Consider the following 21,152-nt stretch of genomic DNA (forward strand, 5'->3'; position numbering starts at 1 on the left):
CTTTTCTCTGCTGTTCTCATTGCACCAATTCCTGGGTTCAGAGTGATGGCCTTATGGATCTGTGTTGTCCTGTTTTCTGGGTGGGGTTCTGGTTGGGGTCTGTGCGCACTTTGGATGGTATCTAGGTGTGCTTCTGGCTAGGGCCTGCATTCCTATTAGGCTGTTGTCTGAGAGGTCTTTGGCTGTGGGCTGTGCACCACAATCACTGGTGTCTGGGTGGGCTTCTGGCTAGGTTCTGAGAGCACTTACCAATGGTATCAAGACAGGCCTCTGGCTGTTGCTTGTGTGCCTGTGCAGCTCTTTTACAGATGTATCTTTGGCTGAGGCCAGTGGGCCCAAGTGGCTGCGTTCAGGGTAGGGAGCCCTGGGTGGACCTGCCTGTAACCACACTACTCTGGTTCCAGCTTCTCACTGGGACCTGGGAGCACTTATGGATGCTATCAGGGTGGGGCTTTTGCTGTTTCTTGTGCACTTATGCAGCTCTTTTCCTGGTGGGTCTTTGGCTGGGGCTGGTGGACCTAGGCAGCTGGGTTGGGGTGGGGCCCTAGCTGGACCTGCCTGTAGCTGGGCTGCTCTGGTCCACACAGAACCCAAATATTCTTGAAGAAAAGATGAAAACAGAGTCAAAGATAGGAAGAGATTAGAAGGAAATATGTGAGTATCTCACTGCAACAAAACCAAGACTTATTATGAAACTGTAGTAACTAAGAGAGTTTCACATTTATGCAGATAACTAAAATAAATACAACAAATAAAATCATAAACATTCCCACAACTAAATGAAAACTTAATGTGTGAGTAGGATAACATGTTGGAAATTAATGGAGAAAGGACTGACTCCTCAGAAGAATGGGATACTGAAATTTTATTTCAACATGTGTAGAAATGAAACAATTTTAGGTAATACAGAGAAATCAATTGCAGATAAGATAAAGATTTAAACACAGTGAGTAAGACTTTCAAAAGAAAATATATGACAATCTTTATGACTTCATGATTGAAAAAATTTCTAAAACAGCACAGAGAATTGTGAAGACATGAGATCTCATAAAAACGCTGAGAACATATTTCAAAAGAATTGGTTTTGTTCAGGTTTTAATTCATGTAACAGTTTCATTAAATATTAATTTGAATTAGGCTGTGTAACACACAGGACCCACATATATAGTGTACATTATCCATATACATAAATATTGTATATATTTATGATATTTCATAATTTTAAAATGAAACTAAAAACTAGAAGAGAGCAAATGAAAACTATATACTTGTAAAATACCATCTACTATAAATTATTTAAAACAATAAAAGAATTTTTCTTATATTGTTAACAAAACTACATAAAATTGTTTTCCTTCCAATACATAGACCACAGCAATTTGGATATTATAAAGAAAGAAAAATTTCACTTATATTGAAGACAGCAAAAATTCAATAAAACATAAAAATGATAAAATATCTTAAATAAACTTCTATAGGAGTTTAGAGGAATTTTTAAAAAATTAAATTATAACTACACAGAGAGTCATAAAAATATTTTTTATAAACGGAAAGGAATTTCTTGGGTTTAGATAGAAACAGTTAGTATTGCATAAAGACAGTTAGCTATATATATTCAATGTTGTCTGCCCAAAAATACCAAGAATATTTCCTTTTCATATCTTTTACTTTGTTAAATAAGCTAATCATGAAGTTTATTTGAAAAAGTCAATACAGGAACATTTTTATTAAAACAGAAAATATCCAGAGGGAACAGTAAGCTCTTCAGATACAAAGTAGTTTGTACTGGTGCTTGAAGTAGCAGACACATCAATGGAAGAGAGTTAAAAAATCTATATGTTAGAAGGAAAATATGTGAAAATGTAGTTTATTAATAAAGCACTTACCTGCAATGAGTCAAAAAAACAACACAGTTACTTTAGACCTTACCTCAAATACACCAGACAGACCCTATACATTCAGATTTTCATTTTATTTTGTTGGCACTTTTATTTATCATTCAATAGGCAATGTTTGTGATTCTAGATAGGGGGTTAGAAACATTTAATGAAAGATATACAGTGAGCTATTAAAAATCAATATCAGCACAGTCTAAAATATAACAAATTCAGATGAATTACAATCAACATGCATGACATGCAGTTTCTTCTTAGTGTGGAGAGAGCTGAGGGGTAGGTGAAAGGAAAGAAGGGAAAGGAAAGAATAGGAGAAAGTGAAAAAACAGAAACAAAGTCTTTGTAAATAGGGAGAGGTGGAGGGGTTGAAGGGAAGGCAGGGGAGTGGGGAAAAAATAGGAACCAGGATATATCATGTAAAGGTACAAATTCCCAATGATGAATGTCATCGTATTGTATAACTAAAATGTACCAATAAATTTAATGTTTAAAAAAATCAATACACAGAATGACCAAAGCTTCGTTAGAAAAATGGCAAAAGATACAGCAACATAGTTCAGAGATTTACCCATTACTAATATGAAAAAAATCTTAGCATCATTCATAGAAATATCAGTTGAAACCACAAAGCAATCTTAACTTTACCTGTCTAATTACTATGTAAGCCTATTCAGATGAATCCGTATTCACTCCCACTTGAAGAAACATTTGCTTCCCTTGGTGTGAAAACTTCTCGTGCCCTCTGCTCTAGTTTTCCCTTCCTCTTTCAGATCATTCTTCAGAGCAGTACACTATGCATACATTAAATTTCTTTAACATGCTCTTAAATGATCTATATCAATTTTATTCCTAATTTTTTCCAATTCCACGTTTACATATACACTTATTTTATATCTATATTTGTGTTTCTTTGCATCTAGAATGGTTTAGCAACTCACCTTTTGCCTAATTGATTACTTTAACTGTATTATTTTAAAAACAGTTGAGGGCGGGGGATTTAGCTCACTGGTGCCACCACCTGCCTCACTAGTACAAGGTCCTGAGTTTGATCCCTGGTACATTAAAAAAAAAATGAAAAGTTGATAAAATAAAAATAATTATAAGGACTTGAATATAGTTGCTTTTCTGCATTAATAAGGCAATTTTTGTTTTCTGAGCATTTACTGTTTAATGGCTCAGCACTTTTTTCTGCTAATTATAAAATTGTGCTTTTAAGATGCATTTCATTCTTGGGATAATACTACACATTCTTGGAATAATACAAAATTATTTGATTAAAATCAGTTTATACTACTGTCATTGTAGTTTTACTCTAGCACACTTAGGATAATTTACACTTGTAACAGTGCCAAAAAAGTTGTTTAAATGCCCTAGAAGAGGTCTATATTTTTCAAGTTAAAAAGTCTGCATTAAATATATATCATTTATTTAATGATCGAGAATCTCTTATGATAACAAGAATGTCTGCCTAATAGAGATGTTGAGTTGTATGAAATTTCTTAAATTTGGGGAAGGTAACGCTTCATGATAAAAACATAGAGTACTTAATGATATGATCAAAAATACATGGTTTTTTTGTTTTTCTGTTTGTTTAGTTTTCTGTGCCAGGAGAAAGGACTAATATATATTATTACTAAACTTTGGCATGGAGAGACCTGGCATCTCCACTTAGTTTCTTCTGATTCAGAAGATTCTTCAGAACTTAGAGACTAATGAGGCAGTATATATGCAAAGTTGGTTCCCTGAAGGCAATAAATATTTGGGGCACCTGCTAAAGTTTTATGGGTTGCCAGAGTACCAAGAACACAGGCGACTTGGGATTAACAAGCCCTTGGAATAAATGAGATTTGCACACATTCTGTGGAAATTGTGCCCCGATAGACTTTAGGGTGGTAGGGTTAGATTATAAACTGCTTTGTGAGACATCTGCATTTCTGTTATTGCCACTGATTTTGCTACTAGGCCTTGGTTGAAATATCTGAAACATCCTTAACTCTTTCTCCTCTTGGTTCCTCTCATAGTCAGTTGCCAAATTCTATTCATTCTTCACCTGACATAGGAATCTCTTCCATCGGCTTCTTTTCCTCTTACTCTTCCATGGTTGGACTAGTCCAAAACTCACCTCATTGGTCTTCTTGCCTTTAATAAAAAATCTTTCTAACTTATATGACATGTTAGCAAGATTCTACTTCTGAAATCTTGGTCAGATTTTCCAGTTGAGAAATTTTTATTGCTTTTCATAACCTAATGAATACACTCTAAATTCCTTAGCTTTAGATTCATCAGTTTTATAGTGATCACAATCTATTTTTCTAACTTTATAACCAATTTATCAATTTTGATGATTCCAAAAGAATAAAAATTTTTAAACATCATATCTTTATTCATAATTTTATTTCTTATCCCAGCTCTCAGCCCTATTAATTTATATATGTTCCAGTTTTACATGTTAATGACCAAGACAAATACTATCACCTTTTATAAATTAAACCTGAAAGTTTCACTGAAAATACATTTCCCTTTTTAGCTCCCTTGCATATTTTATTGCAAATGTCACTTTCACTTATAATTATTTATTGTATGTAAATATGTATATATATCCAACTGGGCAGAAATCTCTCTGAAACAGGATTAATATCTAATATATTTTTCTCCCGCAGCATAAAGTCGAGTGCATTGTGCTTTATAGGTACTTAAACATTTGTTATGTGAATGAAAGTCTTAGTTACTTTCTTGTCACTGGGACACAATACCCAAAACCAACAACGTAAAAGAGAAAGGGTTATTTTGGTTCATAGTTGGTACAGTTTCAGTTCAAAGAGGGCAGCATGGCAGAGTGGCATGGCAGAGGAGAATTGCTTATAGCATGGCAGTGAGAAGCAGAGAAGTAGCTCAAGGGAAGAGGGAGGAAGACATCTGACCTCTTCTGACCAGGCTTCACCTCCCAACATCACATTTAGCTATAAATTCATCAGTGGACAAATACACTGATGAGTATCACACCCACATGATCCAATCACTTCCCCAAAGCCCCAACTATGAGTGCATGAGGCTTTGGGGGGAACATCTAGATATAAACTACAGCTATGAATAAGCATCTCCTCTATGGATACTTATCCACAGGACAGTCATCCTGAGATCTATAATAGAATGGAACTGAGTTCTAGGAGTAGGGAAGAATAATTAATTTACATCAAGGAACATAACTGTGGTGAGTGAATAGAAGAAGTAAAGGTTTGATAGTTCTGCAAATATAAACATGGCAAAACATTTTTCCCTTTTTGTATCTGCTGATATTTATACTTTGTATTTAAAATAAAATACATGAAAATACTTTAGTTCAATTATATTTCAGTTATCATGAGTCTACTTTGTTGCCTGCCTAAGTGTTTAATGCAAGTCTTACAACCATGAACTTGGAAAGGCTAAATCTAGCAGTTTTAGCAATGATACTGTTTATTATGAAATTCTGCTATTTCACAGTAACCAGAGCCAGGATATGAAAATAATCTATATTTCTGTTAAAAGATGAATAAACACACACAATAGAATATTAGTCTTTAAAAGAAGACCATCTTGCCATTTGTGAGGATAGATGAAACTTGAGGACATTACACTTAATGAAATAAGTCAAAGATAAATACTGTACTTTGTGATCTTATATGTGGAATCTAAAAATATAATAAGGTGAACTCATAATAATAAAGTAGAATTGTGGTTACCAGGAACTGCAGAATAGGGGAAAAGGGTAGATATTTGTCAGAGTATAATATTCAGTTATAAAATGAAAAAAGAGTATCACCTCAATGTGCATCCACTTAACTATAAATGTCTCTAATTTCTCATTTTTTATGGCTGAGTAGTACTTCATTTTATAAAAAAAAAAACCCCACATTTTCTTTATCCAGTCTCCAGTTGATGGGCATTTGGGTTGTTTCCAAGTTTTAGCTATCACAAACTGTGCTGCTATGAACATGGGTGCACATATATCACTGTGGTATGATTCTTTTAATTCTTTGGGGAAGATCCACAGCAGTGGAATAGCGGGGTCAAATGGGACTTCCAGTCCTAGTTCTTTGAGGTATCTCCATACTGATTTCCACAGTAGTTGCACCAGTCTACACTCCCACCAGCAGTGGAGCAGGGTTCCTCTTTCCCACAGCCCTGCCAGCATTTGTTATTGATTGATTTCATGATAACAGCCATTCTTTCTGGAGTGAGGTGGAATCTCAGCATTGTTTTCATTTGCATCTCTCGAATGAGCAGTGATGTTGAAGATTTTTTCATGTATTTATTTTCTACTTCTACTTCTTTGTCTGAGAAATGTCTGTTCATTTCAGATGCCCATTTTTGGATTGGGTCTTTAAATTTTGGAGGTCTGATCTTTTTAAGTTCTTTATAGATTCGAGATAGTAGACTTTTGTCTGAGGATAGCTAAGTGGATGCACATTGAGACGATACTCTTGAGTGAAATAAATAGGACACACATGTATAAATACCGAATAGTTTCTCTGGTGTGAGAAACTGAAAGTGTAAATAAGGACTAAAATGTATAATAGGTAATGTGAAATAGGAAGAAAAGGAGCAAAGGGGAAGGATGTGGGAGGGGTAGGTGTAGGGGAAAGGATAGAAGGGAATGGGATTAATATGAGAAAATGGAAAAATGAGAACAAAATCTTTGTAAATAGGGAGGAATGGAGGGGTTGAAGGGAGGGATGGGCAATGGTGAAAAATAAGAACCAAGAGAGATTATGTAAAGGTGCAATTTTCCAATGATAAATGTCATTATATTGTATACCTAAAATGTACCAATGATTAGAATGAATAATCGATAATGCAAAATAGGAAGAAAAGGTCCAAAGGGCTAGGGGTAGTGGGAGGGGCAGGGGAAAGGAAAGAAGGGAAAGGAAAAATGATGAGAAAAGGAAAAAGTGGAAATAGAGAAGGGTGGAGGGGGTGAAGGGAGGGCTAGGAATGGGGAAAAAATAAGAGCCAAGATGCATTATGTAAAGGTACAATTCCCAATGAGAAATTTAATTGTGTTGTATACCTAAAATGTACCAATAAAAGAATTTAACAAAAAAAAAAAAAGAAAGAAAAAAGAACTGGTAACTTAGTGGACAGCACAGTGACTACAGGTATTTATTTTCTTCACTCCTAAAATATGAATTATATTTTCCTTCAAATTTCATTATTAGGATTGGTGATAATCTAATATCATGGTGGATTGATTAGCACATACTATAGAGTAAATGAATAATAAAAATCAGTAGTAGAGTAGTTACTTTATAATGTAAAATGATTTTTGTCCTTCAGTGGCCTTATTTTTCTTTGCTAATCCTTGGAGGGATTTCATAGTTTTCAGTAGTTCCTACCCAAATTTTCAGGATGTTTATCTATCATGAAGGCTCTTATAGACCATAAAGTATCAAATATAAAAGCTGTGTTAGTTTAGCTTAAAGTAACATGCACTTTGTCCAAGTTAATTACCATAAGAGTCTTTAGCCAGTGTAGATGTGGCTGCCCTCACATACCAGATTCTCTCCAAATGTAGGTTTGGATGTCACAGTGAGTAAGTTGAAGTGGCAAAAAAGTCATTCAGTAAATAAATGCTCTTGTAAGAAGTGGCTCTCTGTTTGCATTTCTGTAATGTGTTTTGGCGGATACGTGACCTATAGTAAGACAAGCAATCTTCTTTTTCAGCAAGTCATCTATGAACTTTTTGGGTTAAAAGTTAAAGTTAAAGTTAAACACCAGGTTATTTTCTACTTTCCTTCTAATTATGGGATATTTAGTAGCTTCTAAAATTGTATATCAGTTGGTAAATTATGTATGCATTCATAAAAACATTGAATTAAATAACTAAAATATTTTAAATGGCAATTTCTTTGCTGAATGCTTATATTGTAGGTAATGGTAGTTGACAGATATATTACTTAAATATAAAGCAGTTCTCTTATGTCCTACATACTAAATATTTTAAGGGCACAGAAGTTAAGGGTCATCAGCAACATGGGATAGAATTTATTGAATATTCTTTTATAGAGGAAGAATGGCTTCAAGTTTCAGTTGGATTTGTAAATGCCAATTATTAGGGAAAACCATTCTAACAGAAATGAACTATACAAAAGGTTAGGCTAGAATTAACTGTTCCAGAGAAAATTAGATTTAAGTCAGTTTGCAGATGTTTTGAATAATGGGATAAAGACTGGATTTTATCTGTAGCTTACTAGTTCTCAGAATTTTCAGTAAATAATAATCATGTAGAAAATGTACTAAAATGCAGCTTTTTAGGCCTTATCCATAAATATTCTTCTTCAGTCAGTTGGGGATGAAGCCCACGACACTGCATCTTTTTTTGCATCAGCATGCCCCATGATCTTAGTGTAAATGTCCTTATTCACATTTTCAGTTTTCTACTTCCAGGGAAAATTTAAGATTTTTGTGTAGGAAACTAGCTTTTTCATATTAACAGATTCAGAAGAAACTAGTGTCATTAGAATCTGATGAGTTGAGGGCCAGGAAGTCAGTCAGGCAGACTTGTGATAATCCAGCAGTGGAGACAACCAGTGCCTTTGTGGACTGGCAGCAGTAGAGGTGGAATGGAATGGACAAGCAGGAGAGCTGTAAGAAACAGAATTAATAGAGTCCAGGCATCACTGGCTACACAAGGATGTACTGTGTTCTCAGCCCTCTAGATGATAAATTTAGAAGGTAAAAACTGAGTCTTATCCATCTCTATGACCCCAGCCCTGTACAGGACTACCACATAATGGATTCTTAGCAAGTGTCTATGGTATAGCTAGACAAACATGCTAATGCACAGTAAAGTCAAAATGAATTGCTCTCTGCACCTCTATTTTTTATAACCTGCATTTTTTACCTTGTTGCTGGCTTGCTTTTTGTACACTTTTGACATGCTAATAGAAATACATATTTCATTTTTGTGCATATTAAAATAAGTTATATTATTTAAATTAAAATAGTTTAAAAGAAATACAATATATAAAAATATCTTATAATTATTAATGTCTTTTTTGCCAAAAGTACACAGTAGTGAATTATATCAAATCAGATATACCCATTGAAATATATGAAATTAAATGTCATTTTGTGGAAATACAAGCCAGTTCCAGTTAGACATTGTGATAATTTTTCTTTCCTTTATTAATTTCTTCACATAATATATGACTTTTAGTGGGAAACATTATGTCATGAAAAATACTAATGTAGTCAGCTAAAAATGAGTCCTCTTTTAAAATATTACTGTTTACAGATCAGATCCTTTCCAAATTATCCAAAAAAAGTGAGTGAATTCATAAGTGTTCTCTGACTTTTTAAACATCAAAAGGGACCATCTTCAAAATCCCCCAAATGCTTCTCCAGCTTTCCGCAGGATATCACAAAACTTCCTGGCAGGGACTTTTAAACAAGTTGAGAAGTTTTATAAGATAAAAATATTTTTTCTGTTGACTTGACAACCATGTACAATGTTAGTGGAGAGTTTATTTGCCCAAGGCTTTTTGTCAAAATGAATTTAAACTGAGATATTAAAATGTACTTCAGTTGCACAGTGTGAAGAGAGGTGTTGCTAATGTCTTACCTCAAAAATGTTTTCCATGCAATGCATGCTACTCGATTGCAGAGCTGTATATAAAGAGGCGTATTGTTGCTACAGCAGAGGCATGTAAAATTATTCAGAAAACAGCGAATCATCTGTAGAGTGGGAGTTTGATCCAAAAAGAGAAACACTATATTGGGGTTGGTGTAGAGATCTGTCTGAGTGTCATACTGCCTGTGTCTGGCTCACAACTACAGCATTAATCTCGGTGCCTTCCTCATCTGTAAAATAGAAGTCATTATAATGGAAACATTATGGGGATATGGTGAGGAGTAAATGATATCATTATAAATGACTAATACAGTGACTGGCACAGATAAATGTTCAGAATTTATTGTTTTATTTCCAAGCTGTAAGGATCAGGACTTAGTAGTGTCTCCTGGTAATTCCAGATGTGTTGTTAAAAAGGAGAAGAAAAAAGAAAGCCTTGTTCTAATTTAATGATAATCTCTTCTGTTACAAGTTAAATGGCTTTAAGAAAATTTAACTAATAGTAAAAAATGCTTGAATCACCAGATATCTCCATGGCTGAAGCTAATTTCTTACATGAGAATCAGGATCCCAGAAGGAAAATGATCATGTGAATGAGAGGTTATAATCTTCCCAATCTGGAAAATCATATTACACTCCTTTGGGTAACATCCAAATTGCTAAATCTTGGAAACAGACCTTCTTCTTCTCTCAAATGGATGTGTTATTTAGGAAGTTTTGTGATTCCTGAAAAATTCCAGTTGCCTCTCAAAAATAGTATCAGTGGTGTATAGTTTGAAACTGAAACACCGTGATGGTAAAGTTGCACATGTTTCACTTGCCAAGTGGTCATTAATTAACAAGTCACTCATGGATATGTCCTGCAGCCAGGTTCATGGGGGGAGATGGGAAAATGATTCTGACAGGGGCTACACCACAACAAAATGGGCAGATACATGTTAATGCATTCTTATCCATTGTGACATTATCCTGTAGTGTCAAATTCTTTGTTTTCATTTAATACCTAAACAAAGTAATTTGTGCCACTTTTTTTTTCTTAACTGCTAACTCACTAAATAAAGTATATCCAGAAAATTAACCTTAATGGTAAGTTTATCTTTTTGTCTGTTTTGACAAATTAGAATGGTATAATAAAATTTCTCTGACATTGGCCCACTCTGAAGAAGCATTAATGGATTTCTCCTATATTTCAGGCACTTTACATCATCCTTATGAAGTCTGAATAAGATTATCAGTCAGGAAAGTGTGTTTAACAAATGAGCAGACTAAGACATATTTACTTATTTATTATTAACTTCTCTCAGTCCCTATGAAAAAGAGGAAGATACAGAGATTAAAACTCCCTAACTCCAGCACTTTTCCTTTCCTCTAATATTCTATCAGTTAAGCTGATTATGTATTCCATACAATTTCCCAGGTTCCCTCATTATCTTCAAAGTCTTCCTATACTCTGTCAGTTATTCTCATATGTGTTGATACAGACCCTATTTGAAGACAGCAATTACAATTGGAAATCAGAATATGATTCACTTATAAATTTTTTTAGCACTAAAAATGAATAGTTGTTTTCAATAAAGTATTTTTTGTTTTATGTAGGTTAGAATTTTCATAGTCAAAGTTAGCAGCCATAGTAATGTTCCTTACTGTTAATTCATTCATGATACAGATGTAATTTATTTATTTTTCCCATATCATTTTCTTCTTTCAAAAACAAACATATTTTCATAACAAATTTGATTTATCTTAATGAAAATGAAGTTGGATAGTCTTAAATTTTTTATTTTTATTTGATAAAAACTAAACCTAAATACTATTCTAGTTGTGTTTTCCCTTAGAGACTTTGATAACAATTCTTTTAATCTAGTGTTTTGAAATATGTTGTAAATATTTTTGTAAATTATTAATTATGAAAGACAATTTTACTTCTGAGCTTCTAGATCATAAAAAGAGAAATGGGAATATCAGACTATCCTGCCAACGTCTCAAGCTTCACAAGTGAAAAAACAAACTTTCCCCTTGCTGCCTTTTTAGCAGATGAGAAAGTAGAGGACTGGTATGGTCAGATTTTACTGTAGTGATTCACAATGTGACAGGGTAGAAGAAGAAGAATATTGGTAAAGATTAAAAACACACAGTTAGAATACTATAATAATTGTCAAGCCTATATAATAAGAATGTTTTGTATTTCTCTTTAAGAATGACAATAAAAATAGAAAGGGGTAACCATTGAAATAGATATTTAGAAAAAAGAGCTGGCAGAGCTTGTCCCAACACATGGTAAATAAAATAACCTGAATAATCATATGGGAAAAGGAACAAATGATGACCTGAACATTCTTTATTTGGAAAAATTAGTGATTAGAAAAATCATACACACACACACACACACACACACACATCAAGAGAGAAAAAAATACAAAAGTAAATAGAGTTTTGAAAGAGAGAGTAAAAAGATCAGTCTTTAAAGATGCTGAATTTAAGGGGCTTCTAGACTATCCATTTAGAGATAAGTCACATTTTCAGAACAGAATTCAACTTAAGATGAATATGGCCAAGAAGATGAAAGGTTTCCCCATGACAGTGGGTGTTATCTGAGGTAGGTAGAAGATGGTGTAATGAAGCAGTTAGGGAAGACATACTGAATGGTTAATACTTTAATGTAGTTTCAGAGATTTTTGTGGAAAAAAAAAAAACTGATCCAGGTAAGAGCAAGAATTAGTGTGTTTGTGTAGATACTATTCTATGTTTTATAAACAATATACTACTATGTAAAAATTTTATATATAATTTTGATGTAGGTTACTTGAACATGCATTTTATAGGTATATTGAGGAAATGTCCTTTAATTAATAAAAATATTTTCCTTAAATCTGGATAACAAAGTTTAAAATATATTCTGAAATCTATTTTGACACTAATTTCTTTAAAACAAATTTCTTTCCATTTATTTTAAGTATTTAACTTATTTTAATTTCAAAAATGAAAAGCTTAAAATAGCATTTACTTAATATAAATCTTTTTATTTTAATTACACTCTGAATCAGCATGGGGATTAATCATGACAATGACCACCCATCGTGCGCTGATGGCCTTCATATCATGTCTGGTGAATGGATTAAAGGACAACATCTTGGTGATGTTTCATGGTCCGCGTGTAGCAAAGAAGATTTGGAAAGATTTCTCAGGTACTTACTGAGCTTATTCATTGTTGTTGCGTTGATTTGTATTTCTGCCTTCTCTGCCAACCAGGGTATACAATCTGACAACGTGGAAAGGCCACCAAAGTGGAAATCTAGTAATGCGACTCCAATCCTGGTTTTTCTGTTAACTCATGATATAGGTTAGGACATGTTATTTAATTTATCTGATTTTAGTTTCCACGTTTTTCAAATGAAAGGATGGGCAAGATGATTTGTAATGTTTTAAATTGTTCTAATGATAAAAAGTATCTGCCATGGAATTGAACTGTGTCTTAAATCTTCCTAGTTGAAATATGCTCCTTGCTCGCCATCCAACATATCTATTATTATCATAAAGAGCCTCCTTAGCAAAATCTCCAACTTTCCATTATGGCACTTCTAAACCCTAAACATTTTCTTCATTAATAAGTAATTTTCACCATTGTAGTTGGTCTCGATCTTTTTTTTTCCAGTACCGGGGATCGAACTCAGGAACTTGTGCTTGCCTGGCAGGCACGGCACCACTGAGCTACATCCCTGGCCTTCCATTCTCTTCTTTTATATGGTCAACAACAGTAATACTTAGCCTCTGTCTGGTTGGAGAAAGAAATGACAAATATTGCTGTTGTTCTAACTTTCCTTTTAAACCTTTGTTCTTACTTATCTCTTTGATAATCGAAGGGGCAGTTGTAGGTGCTGTGTAAAGTAGCTAGAGAGATGTTTAAGAACTCTAACACTGTAAATAAGAAATGTAGGAACACCTAGCTAGCTCAATACAGTACAAAGCCATAAAGAATGAAAAACTAGAGACATTTATAGCTAAACGGATGCATATTAAGGCCATACTCTTAAGTGAAATAAATAGGACACACATGTGTAAATACCGAATAGTTGCTCTGGTGTGAGAAACTGAAAGTATAAATAAGGATTAAAATTATTAAAATGAATAATTGGTAATTTGAAATAGGAAGAAAAGGTCCAAAGGAGTAAGGAAAGTGAGAGGAAGGGGAAAGGAAAGAAGGGAAAGGAAAAATTATGAAAAAAGGAAAAAGTGGAAACAAAGTCTTTGTAAATAGGGAAGGGTAGAGGGGGTGAAGGAATGACAAGGAATGGGGAAAAAATAAGAACCAAGATATATCATGTACAGGTACAAGCACCCAATGATAAATGTAAACATATTTTATACCTAAAATTTACCAATAAAAGAATTTAAGCAAAAAAAAAAGATGAACTTCATTCATTTTTTTATGCTTTTAAAATTGGCAAAACAATTTTAAAATTGATTTTTCCTATTATATGGATATTAAAGTCTACTAAAATACAATGTCTATTACAGTAACATAATTGTTTCCTGAAATATATGCAATATAGTCTGTGCATGCTCTTTGTCTTGACAGGCTCTGAAGTATAGCATTTAGCCTGTAATAATTTGAACATACATTAGTAGCTACATTAGTAGAGACCAGTGAAAATGTTTCTAGCAACATGCAAGATTGTGTACAGCTGTATTCACATGGATCTGAGCTATAATAAAATTAAATATCAGTTCATAAATGGAAGTTGTATTATGTCAACTGAAAAATATTCACACTGTTAATACTCAATTGGGAATAATTTCTTTAAATCCTCAAGTATAGCTGCACATATTACAGCTACCTGCACACATGACTTTTGGGTAAGTTTTTCTGTAAGTTTGAGCTTCTACATCTTGTAAATTCATGAAATAATACCCACCACATAGTTTTGTATCAATTAGCTGAGTTAATTCAAATGAACAGGCTTTATAAATTTAAAAGTTCTGTTAATTTGAACAGTGCTGTTATTATTATTTAGTAGGATTATTTTAAATAATTAAAACTACATGATTTTCATATCGGGAGAATTTCTATAAGGACAGTTTCAATAGGAGAGCTTCTAGGAAATAGTAAAAGTGAAATTCTTACACTATAAAAAAATGTTTCTTGTGGGGCTGGGGATGTGGCTCAGTGGCACCGCGCCTGCCTGGCAAGTGCAAGGTCCTGAGTTCAATTTCTGGTACTGAAAAAAAAAAGTTTCCTGTTTTTGTGCTAATGAATCATAACAATTTTTACATTAAATTCAAAATTTCACACATATATACTTATTCCAGGTCAAAAGCCAGTAACTGCTTGCTACAGACAAATCCACAGAGTGTGAATTCTGTGATGGTTCCCTCCAAGCTGCCAGGGATGACATACACAGCAGATGAGCAGTGTCAGATTCTGTTTGGGGCCTTGGCCTCCTTTTGTCAAGAGATGCAGGTAAGAATCATGTCCAGAGGAGACATTTTAACTGTTAATATTTATTGTTGTAAATGTTCATTGGTGGAGGGAAAGATAACTTTATTTTAGAGTTTGGGGGTCAAAGGCAACCCAATCCTTTAAAGAAAAATTTTCTAAGAAGAATTTTGTCCGTTTACCCTTGTACTTGGAAAGTGATAGAAATTAGGAAGAAACATTTGATCAAAGCCAATATAGAAAAATTCAATTGAGACTTCAAAACTTACACTGAAGACAGGAAAGTATGTTTTTTGAGACCAAAGATTCTATGTTAAATCTCATACTTTCTTGTAACTGGGTGAAAATGCAATGAAAATGATTTATTGACATACAATTGTGGAAGAAGAGCAATATCTTTCAACTTTGAAAATAAAAGTTTAGAAGTATATTTTATATCAACAAAAATTAGTGAGTACATTTCTAAATGAATGACAAGAAGACTCAATGTATGATGATCAGTAATTACCCAGAAAGCAGTCGTGTAAGGTCAAGAATCTAAAAGATGAAGCAAAATGACCCTCTTAGTTGATATGAAAATGTTACTTGTAAATGCTCTTCCTTCTTTCATTTTCTCCCTGCTGCCCACCTCCCCCAGCTCTTCCCAAAACACACACATGCACACATTTTGTACTTCAGTGATAAACTGGCAATCATGCTAGAACAAGTTGAATGAGTATCCACAGTAGCTATATTTTACCTTTTGGAAGTTTGTGATTGCTTCAAAGGGATTTGGCTTTGTTGAAAATACCAGTGTTTTGGATAACTGTGCACAATGAAAAATCCCTTATAAAGAACAGAGCATAGCTCTCCGCAGGTCGGCCAAGCCGCCTGAGGCTCCTCAGCTGTGTTCCTGTTCCTGCCCACAGCACCGTGAGTTCCCAGGAGCGGCTTGAAGCCCCGCTTTCATCTGGTGTTCCGCTCAGCTGAGCGGGTGCCTGCAAAGCCCAATTCCATCCCCCCCTACACACCTTCCGGCTCTTGTGCTACCTGCTCCCACACTACAGAGGCACAGGGGATTATGTTTCACATAGTTAAATGTGATAGATTAATAACTACCACAAATTCTCATTTTCCAAGCTGTGCTTGATGCTTTGGTGTTGCTGATTGTAACATTTGGCCTAACATGGTGTGATTGCTCTAATCAGTTTTCCTTCCTGGTATAAGGAAAATGAAATAGCCTCAGAGTCATTAGAGCCTCAAAACCTAAACACAAACCATATCTGGAAGACACCTCTGAAAAGCAATCATTCCACCAAGGGTTTGAAAGCACAGCAACAAAGATATCTGCATTAAGCAATTTTGAAATATCAACCCAGGAATTAAACCAAGGACAGTAACAAAAACAAAAATGAGAAGACATTTAAGCAAAGCACAAATGCAGGCTTCCACACCACAAAAAGGAAATTCTGGGGGAAATGAGGTGGAAAAGACAGATAATCAACCACCTGGACACCCTGAACTGATAGCACAGGAAGTAACAAAGCAGATATATGAGGCTCTAAAAAATTTCAAAGCAGAAATAATCTCCCAGATAAATACAGAGATGGTGAGTAGAGGGAAAGACATGATTAGAGGCTCTAGAGCAGAAACAGACAAGAAAATAGATGAGATCAGAAACATGCTGGAAGCCGTGAATGCCCAGCATAAGAAAGAAATGGAAACCATAATCGCCCAACATAAGAAAGAAATGGAATCCATGAAACAGATTCAAACAGATATTCAGGAGATTAAAAACTCCATTGAAAGCATGCAGAGCAGACTAAGAGAATCTGAAGACAGAATATCAGATATAGAAGACAGGATCACAGTTAAGGACCATGAAAACAGAGAGTTCTTAAAGATAGTAAGAGACCATGAGATATCAATCCAACAGCTTCGAGATGATGCAAAGAAGAATAACATAAGACTGATAGGAGTCCACGAAAAAACAGGAGAAAGTACAATTGACATAAAAAAAACTGTTCACAGAAGTAATAATAGAACAATTCCCAGACAGAGGTGAAGAATTGGACACACAGATAAGTGAGGCATATAGAACTTCAACTAGCCATGATAAAAAAAATCTACATCTAGACATATAATAGTCAAGATCCCAGAAACCCAACAGAAAAACAAAATCCTACAAGCAGTTAGAGAAAAGAAACAAATCACCTACAAAGGAAAACCCATCAGAATCACAGCAGACTTCTCAACACAAACCCTCAAATCAAGGAGAGCCTGGAGTGAAGTATTTCAAGCCCTAAAAGAAAATAACTTCCAACCTAGACTGTTGTATCCTGCAAAATTATCTTTCAAAATCAATGGGGAAATTAGATACTTCCATGACAAAGAACACCGGAGAAATTTCATGAACACCAAACCAGCACTCCAAACAATTTTAAGCAATATCCTAGAAAAAGACAATGAAGGTCACAACTCCATGATACCCAGCAGAGAGAAGGGATCATGCAAGGTAAGACACTAAAGCGAAAGAGGGGGGGGAAGTAAGAAATAAAAGAGCCAACAACAGTAAAACATCATGACAAGGATGAGTCAATATCTCTCAGTTATAAATATCAATGTTAATGGCCTCAATTCACCAATCAAAAAAATAGACTGACAGAATGGATTAAGAAGCAAAACCCAGCAATATGCTGTATACAAGAAACACACCTAACTCAAAAGGAAATTCATAGACTGAAAGTAAAAGGATGGAAAACACTTCTCCACATGACAGGATCCCAGAAAAAAGCAGGGGTAGCAATCTTATTTGCAGACAAAGTAGATTTCAAAGCAAAACTAATTAAGAGAGACAAAGATGGTCACTACATCCTTGTGAAGGGAACAATCCAAGAGGAAGAGATGACAATACTAAATATTTATGCACCAAATACAAATGCCCCCAACTATACAAAATAAATATTAATGGACATGAAAAACCCAATAAACAATAACACAATTGTAGTGGGGGACCTCAATACCCCTCTATCACAAATAGACAGATCATCTAGGAAAAAAATTAGCAATGAAATTCTAGAACTGAACCAAGCTATTGAACAAATGGACTTAATAGATGTTTATAGAGTGTTCCACCCCACAAAATCAGAATACACATTCTTTTCAGCTGTACACAGGTCATTCTCCAAACTAGATCACATGCTAGCTCATAGGGCAAATCTAAGAAAATGTAAAAGAATTCAAGTTGTCCCCTGTATATAATCAGACCGTAGTGCAATAAAATTGGAGATCAGTAACATGAGAAACCGCAAAACAAACACAAACACATGGAAATTGAATAACACTCTCCCGAACAACCAATGGGTCACAGAGGAAATTAAAGAAGAAATTAGACAGTTTCTACAAGTAAATGATAATGCCAGTACAACATACAGGAATATGTGGGACACAATGAAAGCAGTTTTACAGGTGAAATTCATAGCAGTGAATGCTCATATTAGGAAAACAGATAGAACTCAGTTAAATAACCTAATGCAGAACCTCAAGCTCCTAGAAAAAGAAGAGCATAACAAATCCAAAGCTCATACAAGAAAGGAAATTAAAGACCGAAGCCAAAATCAATGCAATGGAGACTAAGAGAATGATACAAAAAAATCAATGAATCGAAGAGGTGGTTTTTTGAAAGAATAAATAAAATCAATAAACCTTTAGCCAACCTTATCAAAAAAAGGAAAGAAAAGGCTCAAATCCATGCAATTAAGAATGAAAAAGGTGAAGCCACAACAGATCCAGCAGAAATTCAGAGGATTATCAATGCCTACTTCGAGAACCTGTACTCTAATAAAATGGAAAGCACAGAAGAAATGAACAGATTCCTAGATACATACAAATTGTCAAAGTTAAATGTAGAAGATATAGAAATTCTAAACACCCCAATAACAATGAGTGAAATTGAAAATGTAATAAAAAATTTACCAACAAAAAAAAGCCCAGGTCCTGATGGGTTCACTGCTGAATTCTACAAGATATTTAAAGAAGTACTAATGCCATTACTCTTTAAACTCATCAAGGAAATTGAAAGGGAAGCAAGGCTTCCAAATTCATTCCTGGAAGCAAGTATTACTTTGATTCCAAAACAAGGGAAAGACCCAACCCAAAAAGAGAACTACAGGCCAATCTCCCTAATGAACATAGATGCAAAAATCCTCACCAAGATACTGGCAAACAGAATACAGAGTGTCATCAAGAAGATCATACACCCTGACCAAGTCGGATTTATCCCAGGGATGCAAGGATGGTTCAACATCTGTAAATCAATAAATGTAATACACTCTATTAATGGAGTCAAGGACAAAAATCATATGATCATCTCAATAGATGCAGAAAAGGCATTTGACAAAATCCAGCACCCATTCATAATAAAAATGCTACAGAAAATTGGAATAGAAGGTCTTTATCTCAACCTGATTAAGACTATCTATAAAAAAACCAACAGCCAACATCATACTAAATGGTCAAAAACTGAAAACTTTCATGCTTAAATCAGGAACAAGACAAGGATGCCCACTTTCACCACTCCTGTTCAATATTGTTCTGGAAACATTACCCATAGCAATTAGACATGAGAAAGAAATAAAAGGACTAAAGATAGGAAACGAAGAAGTTAAACTGTCCTTATTTGCTGATGATATAATACTTTACATAGAAGACCCAAAAACTCAGTCAAAAGCCTTCTAGACTTAATTGAAAGATTCAGTAGAGTAGCTGAATATAAAGTCAACACTTGAAAAACAATAGCTTTCTTATATACAAATAGCAGACCCATTGAGAGAGAAATCCAGGAAATAATTCCTTTTACAATAGCATCTAAAAAAATGAAATATCTAGCACTCAATCTAACAAAGGAAGCAAAAGACCTCTACACTGAAAACTACAGCACTCTGAAGAAGGAGATCGAAGAGGATATAAAAAAATGGAAAGATATCCCTTGTTCCTGGATAGGAAGAATCAATATAGTGAAAATGGCCGTACTTCCAAAACTACTATATAGATTTAATGCAATGCTGATTGAAATTCCAACAATATACTTCACAGAACTAGAGAAAACAATCCAAAAATTCATTTGGAACCAGAAGAAACCTAGAATAGCAAAAGCAACTCTGAGCAACAGAGACATGGGTGGGGGTATCACAATCCCCAACTTGAAACTATACTACAAATCCACTGTGATAAAAACAGCATGGTACTGGCAAAGAAACAGACCCGAAGATCAGTGGAATAGTTTAGAAGATGCAGAAACAACTCCAGACATACTCAGCCACCTCATCTTTGACAAAGGAGCCAACTGTCCTCATTGGAGAAAAGATAGCCTGTTCAATAAATGGTGTTGGAAAAACTGGATTTCAACCTGTCAGAGATTAAAACTAGACCCATACCTATCACCGTGCACTAAACTAAGATCAAAGTGGATTAAAGAGCTAAATATCAAGACAGAAACACTAAACTTGCTGGAAGATAAGTTAGGTAGAACTCTCAATGACATTGGCGTAGGAAAAGACTTTATGAACAAAACTTCAGTAGCTCGAGAGCTAGCACAAAGAATCAACAACTGGGATCTCATCTTATTAAAAAGCATCTGCACTGCAAGAGAAACTACCAACAGAGCCAAGAGACAACCTACAATATGGGAAGAAATTTTTAGCAGCTGTACCTCAGACAAAGGTCTACTATCTAGAATATATGAATAATTGAAAAAAATCAGACCCCCCCCCAAATTCAAAGACCCAATTAAAAAATGGGCATATGTAATGAACAGATATTTCTCAGACAAAGAAGTAAAAACAGCAAATAAATATATGAAAAAATGTTCAACATCACTGGTCATTCGAGAGATGCAGATGAAAACAACACTGAGACTCCACCTCACCCCACAAAGAATGGCTGCTATCAAGAAATCAACCAAGTAACAAATGCTGACGGGGTTGTGGGGAGAAAAGGAACCCTTCTCCATTGTTGGTGGGAGTGCAGACTGGTGCAACCACTGTGGAAATCAATTTGGAGATACCTCAAAGAACTAGGACTAGAGGTCCCATTTGACCCAGCTATTCCCCTACTGGGTATCTTCCCCAAAGAATTAAAGGAATCATACCACAGCGATATATGTGCACCTATGTTTATAGCAGCACAGTTTGTAATAGCTAAAGTTTGGAAACAGCCCAAGTGCCCATCAACT

The 21,152-nt window shown here is 34.6% G+C and overlaps 1 protein-coding gene across 4 annotated transcripts in view; it reads left to right on the forward strand.

The window, feature by feature from the left end:
* Positions 1-21,152, forward strand: part of Adamts19 (ADAM metallopeptidase with thrombospondin type 1 motif 19) — a 243,780-nt gene that overhangs the window by 122,693 nt on the left and 99,935 nt on the right. For all 4 annotated transcript variants that reach the window (XR_002398180.2, XM_021266237.2, XM_004854439.3 and 1 more), the window contains exons 9-10: positions 12,552-12,692; positions 14,815-14,965. Coding sequence is in view for 3 of the 4 variants with exons in the window: in XM_021266237.2 (XP_021121896.1) it covers positions 12,552-12,692; positions 14,815-14,965 (292 nt within the window). In the remaining variant the exon portion in view is untranslated. The remainder of the gene's footprint in view (positions 1-12,551; positions 12,693-14,814; positions 14,966-21,152) is intronic.

The sequence above is a fragment of the Heterocephalus glaber genome, unplaced genomic scaffold (genome assembly GCF_053883595.1).
Source record: "Heterocephalus glaber isolate CG9 unplaced genomic scaffold, H.glaber_assembly_v1.0 deba00001463, whole genome shotgun sequence".
Classification (NCBI taxonomy): Eukaryota; Metazoa; Chordata; class Mammalia; order Rodentia; family Bathyergidae; genus Heterocephalus; species Heterocephalus glaber.